This window comes from Gavialis gangeticus, unplaced genomic scaffold, assembly GCF_001723915.1.
Source record: "Gavialis gangeticus isolate Ggan-Ray unplaced genomic scaffold, GavGan_comp1, whole genome shotgun sequence".
NCBI lineage: Eukaryota > Metazoa > Chordata > Crocodylia > Gavialidae > Gavialis > Gavialis gangeticus.
The window spans coordinates 45752054-45757909 of NW_017729031.1; the positions used below are offsets into that span (position 1 = coordinate 45752054).

Below are 5856 nucleotides of genomic sequence, written 5' to 3' on the forward strand. Positions count from 1 at the left end.
CATGAGAGAAGCCCAGAGATTCCAAAAAGAAATTCATATTGTTAAAAACACCTGTTGGTATCTCTCTGAGTTATCTGCAACAGAAGAATTGCTTTATTATTTTTCTCTAGTTAAAAAACCCCAAAACCTAAGAGTTGGCATTTTCTGAGTGATGTCTAGAGTCTAACAAGGGGTACCTTGAGTTTGAGAAAGGTAGAGAATCACTGCTATAGGCCTTTTCCCTTCTGTAGTCATTCTTTGGGCCAACAACATCAAGTCATCAAGTCATCACAACAGTGTGTTCTACAGCATGTTACAAGGCGTCTACCCTTGACATCTGCTCTACATTTTAAACGGTAATGACAGCTAGCTATTGATGCACTTAAATATTGCTTTATGTACATAAGTAACTCTGACAATACATGGTCATAAGTATTGTGTGCAATCTCTACAAATTGCACATTTTGTCCCAAGATGCGATTTGTGGGTCAAACATCTTTCCTACAGTTTCATCCCTGGTCTGTGAGCACTTAACAAAAAGAGAACTCAAAATGAAGATTAAACACAAAGATTAAAAACACACCATACTGGTGTTCTGCTCAGATTATCATGGTCATATTATTATTCCAAAATATGACATTTCAACATCTGTGTGTGAAGCTTTTCAGAGCACTGGTGAGACAGCAGAGGTCAACACACAGGGAGCCATTACAGCTCTACATGGTCTTTATATCAAGTAAAAACTGCCTTTTCTTTCAGGTTCTTCTGCAGCTGGAAATCAGTACCTGGATGAAGAAGAATGGCTAAAGCTGGCCAACATCCTGCACCTTCAGAGTCAATTGCTGTCAGACTGCTAAACCGTTTCTCATTCTTGGGGACATTCTGTACTTTTCATTATTACTGGACTTCTAAAGAATAGAGCAGCAAAACACATCCATTCCCATTTGTAATTCAAATAATTCTGCTCAATCTTATCACAGACCTGTAAGCCACATATTTGTGACTGCTAAGAAGGGTTACTATAACTCCTATTTAGGAATGAAAAGTCACACCTTGACACTGCTCAAACTAGCTAAAATGTAGCAGCTCACCTGTTTTGCAACACAGATTACTACAAACACATCACTTCAGAGCTTCACACTTAGCAACAGCTCCTCAATGGACATAAATCCAGACAGAAGTCTCAGTTCTGATATTCAAATCCCCTCATGGGAATGGCATGTCTATATGTGCATTAATGTGCTTTAGTTAATGTGCATTCAATCTAGTACCTCTCCAGGCATTTATACATGTGCTCTGGGAGTCCGGGAGGGCACTCTAATTAGAGCAGTTCCAAGGGCCGTTCTAATTAAAGTGCCTGGACTGTCTCGTGTATCAGACTCCCTGTGCTTCAAATTGCCAGTGGGGACACTTTATCTAAAGCTTGTTGAACAAGCTTTAGATAAAACACCCCTGTTGCCATTTTGAAGTGTGGGGCTGCTGATACATGAGATGTGGAAGACGTCTGGAGTATGATAATTGCCATGCTTCAGTAGACTCGATTAATCAATGCAATGGAATTACAGCAAGTTGGGCCAGGATCTCTGCTCATGTTTAGGCACCTTCCATTGTGAGGTATAAAGAAAATACACATTTGCCTGTCTTAGTGTGCATTAACTAAAGAGCGTGGGTTTTTTTAAGTGGCACTTAATGCACATTAGCCTATTTTAATGTGTATTAACTAAATAGCACATTTTAGTGACACTTTAATATGCATTAGGATAGGTTAATGCACATTAAAGTGCACGTGTAGACACACCCAATTCTTACTACCTGAGAAATTCCCTCTCCCTTCATAACCCCAAGGCCTTATGCTGCTTCATTCCACAGAAATAATGAAACTGTCAGCCATGAGTGCAGGAGAAAGAACATTCACAATAGCTAGGGATTATCTAGACATAAGAAACTAATGGACTTCATTATTGCTGAGGCTGAATGGAAAACTCATTTCTTATTTTACTCCTGTCAGTGAGTTAAAACCCCAGCTCCCAAACAAACAAACCAAACCAGCAAAACATCCTGTAAAATAGTAAAGCTAGTTTCCTGTTAGGTTGGGAATAAAGAAAAGACAGGCTTTCACTGCTATTTCCATTTTTAACTCTTTGGGAGGCACTTAACTCAGCTGCTATGGTAAAGGGGTTATGTAAATACCTGTATTAGAGAGCTTCATTGAGCTCTCTTGCATGGAAAACTTCTCTGGGCTATCAAGCCAATGCCACTTTGGTATCACTTAAAACCATGCGTATTCCAAATGTCATACAAAATGTTTTTAATAAAGCACTGTGGCAATCTGAGACCTATTCCTTTCCTGAAACAGGCCCAAAAAAGCTCTTGGTGTATCAGACAAGCTGTTATCCAGTGGCTGGTAAACTACTGAAACAATCTATTAATTAAAGTTTTATTAACAACTGCTGTTATATCAATATATATTTGTAAATATTCACAAATTGTTCACTCCTACCCTCCTCCCTAAAAGCAATCAACTGGTAATTGATTCAAAAAATGTCTTTTACAATTATTATTTACCTAATACAAGTTCACCATAGTCAAAACTAATGACTAACAGATCATGAGAGTGTCATTACCCCAAAGGCAAATGATACAAGTAACATGGCTATGATGGATTATAAGAATTACTTTTGCAGGCCTGTCAAAGCATATTATTTGTCATGCACAATAAAGTTAAGTCAGGTTATTTTTACTTGAAAGAACTCCTAGCATGTTCCTCTCTCTCCAGGAACCTTACCTGTCAATACAAGATTCCCTTAGCTGTAACAACACCAAGGAGACAATCCTGAAAAAAGTTTTGTAAGCAATCTTATAAACTTTTAAAACAACATCCCCTTACCTCTTGATGGAAATAGTATAATACCCATGATGAATAAGGAAAGGCAAAGGCATATGATCACTCCAAATATGACTTTTAGCCGAGTCTGCAGGATAGAAACAAGCAATAATCATCATCTACTTTAATAATATGAAGTAGTTAGTTCATGACTTGACATGTAACCAGAAACCCCCCTCCCCAAAAGCAAGAATATCCTTTTCCTATTTGATTACTGACATCAATCCAAGGAATGAACACAGAACTCCTGCATCATATCTAAAACTGTCTTTCTTTTTGTCTGAAGCAAATACTTACAGACCAGAGCCTGGCCTTATGCAACAACAGAAAGTTTAGACTGATAAATTCAGTATTTAAAGTCTGAATTCAGTTTGTGTACAGACCTTCATTTTTCCAGATATATTCCAAAGCAATGCAAATTCTCTCTTCTGTGAGTCGGTCAGCAGGTCTAAGAGTTTGAAAAGGCAGTGTCTGATTTCAGAGGCCGAACCTTAGTCAGACTTATTTTTTATGCATTTTTTAAACCTGTGCCAAATTTCAAGGGTTTTGTGTAAAATTAGAAACAGATTTTTTGGGGAGGTTCTTGGCTCTAAAATAAAACGTGTGTGGCTATGGGTTAGTAGTTACATCTTTCTCAGCAGTTGGTAGGCTGTAACCAACTTCTGCTTATGTTAACTTGTGGGTTTTATGACTCATCAGTAAGTTTGGTACACTTTTTTTGTTTTGTTTTGTTTTGTCTGAACAGTATTTACAGTATGTTTTGGTAATTTTTCATGTTTTATCACTCACAATGACTTTATTACTGCTCTCAATAGAGTAACAAGGTAAGAGAAAACAAAGTACCTCTTTTTATTAGTATATATTACACTTCCATGTTCCATTTTTGGAAAAAGACAGAAAAAAGACTATAAAGGAAATGCACAGAGAGTAAGAAATACCAAGTCATTTATCACTTTCAACCATCTTTTTGTCATGTGAATAAAAAGAAAATCCTGAGAAAATGATGACTAGCGTAGACTGAGCAAGGAAATGGGTAGTGGCCTGATGCACATTTACGAACAGTTTATTTTATTTAGCCCACTAAAGTGAGGTCAATTAAAAAAAAGTTTAACATTGATAACAAGTTTAAAGAGAATCCTTACCAGAGACAGGAAAAAACCAGAGTAGATAAAATTATGCCATTGCAATTAGAGCGTAAGGCATACTTAGACTGCTTTTTTCAATGTCTCTAGCATTAGTGTAGCATCCCACCGGTGACAGACAAACCAGTATTTTTATTTTTATATTATTGTGTCCTATCTGGAAATTAGAAAAACTCTATGCGTCGACTCAGCAAGGTCATGTCAGATCCGTTCAAATATGGAGGACACTACCACCTTTTGGCTAAGCTGCAGACAATATAAAGCCCTCCTGCAATTTATGGAGACTTCTGTAAATATAAGTATCTTCATATTTGGAACAGATCATCCTGAATTCAGTTGTCTGTGGCCATAAAGTGCATCTACCGCGTAGTATGAGGATGATGTTTATGTGGGTATTCAAAACCTTGTTCTGCGTGTAGATTGCAGGAGGTTGGAAAACCATGGGTTACATTGTGTGACGTAACTTGGGAAACCCAGCTGGCCTTATTAAGTGATGGAAGCCTGACTTAATCTGCTCCTGGGTAGCTGCACACCGGAGCTGTTCAGAAGCTGCTGAGGACTGCATGGCTTTTCCTCTCTTCTGTATGCATGGCTCTCTGGGTTCCTTCCCTGTCCACAGCATGCCCCACACTCTCAATCACTCAGCTGGTGCTGTGCCAAGTCAGTCACTAATTAAGCACATTTTTATTTTTCCCTCACTGCTTAAAATATTTAGGAGGGGAAATTTAGACCTCAGAAAGATGCTTCGGAACAGATGATCACTTCTGGTGCCTCTGCCAAAGAACCAGTCACGACATTTTCAGCTCATTACCTCAGCATGAAACTGGACCAACTGCTCAAGTCTCTCGCACCCAGTTTACAGCATTTGCTAGGACAGACTGCTGGGATGCAACCATATATTATTTTGCAAGAGGGAGACTCCCTGTCCTTTGGATCGTGCTTCTCCTTACAGTCATGAAACGCAGCAGGGATGGGCATGTCACTCTCAACAGACTTGGCGTAAAGCAACACAGCAGTTTTAAGAGGCAGATGACTGAAGATTCAACAGACTTCTGTCTGATGGGCATATACAGGACCTTCTTTCTTGCAGGCAAGAAATGGGTCACTATGCTCTAGAGAAGCAGCTGGTAGGGGCTGTCTAGCAAAGCTGAGCCGAGTTGGGTCTGGGCAATGTGCCGTGAAGCTTGGCTCAGTTCAGCAGTGCTGGACCCCCTTGACCATGTGAAACCTGGAAACTTACTCAGTTTTAACAAGCTTGAATGAAAATCCAGGGCAGATTAGAAAACTCAGAAATCAATACAAAGTCATTCTCAAAAGGGTTTAAATTTAGCATTTGCTCCCGCCCCCCCTGTGATGTATTGACCTGTGTCAGCCAATACAATCTTTTATTCCTATACCTCCTTCAGCTGATCAGTTATTTCAGCTGGTGAATGCATCTGAAATGAAGGCCTTGACTGAGACGGGCTGAGAGTCTTTCTCTGCTTTGCCTCCATGCTGAGTCAAGAAAGCAACCCCCATCCTCAGCTTCTCTCTATCTCCCCCTTTTGGCAAGGAAGTTTACCCTGTGCACCTGAAGTGGGGCCAAGGGCTCATAGGTGTCTATCTGACACCTGGGGCTGCAGTACACTCACAAGACGATATGCAAAACCTCCTGCTGCTGTCGTACCTTGAGCTGAAAAAGAATCTCAGGATCCAGCGAGTCCAGAGCTACTGGTTTGCTTCCCAGAGAAGATGTGTCAGAAGCTGGCATGATAGAGTTGCAGAAAACCAGACCATAACGATACTACTTTCTTCATGGGTTCTGCATATTTTTCACAATTGAAAAATTGCACTAATTATGAGTGTACAGAG

At 39.7% G+C, this 5856-nt stretch overlaps 1 protein-coding gene across 1 annotated transcript in view; it reads right to left on the minus strand.

Moving 5' to 3' along the window:
• The window catches only part of LOC109301509 (prolyl endopeptidase FAP-like), a 65497-nt gene extending 61988 nt beyond the window's left edge, over nt 1-3509 (minus strand). The window contains exons 1-2 of the mRNA XM_019522710.1: nt 3247-3509; nt 2867-2951 (exon numbers count right to left, since the gene is read on the minus strand). Coding sequence (XP_019378255.1) covers nt 2867-2951; nt 3247-3252 — 91 coding nt within the window. The 5' untranslated portion in view covers nt 3253-3509. The remainder of the gene's footprint in view (nt 1-2866; nt 2952-3246) is intronic.
• Nucleotides 3510-5856: the final 2347 nt, after the last annotated feature.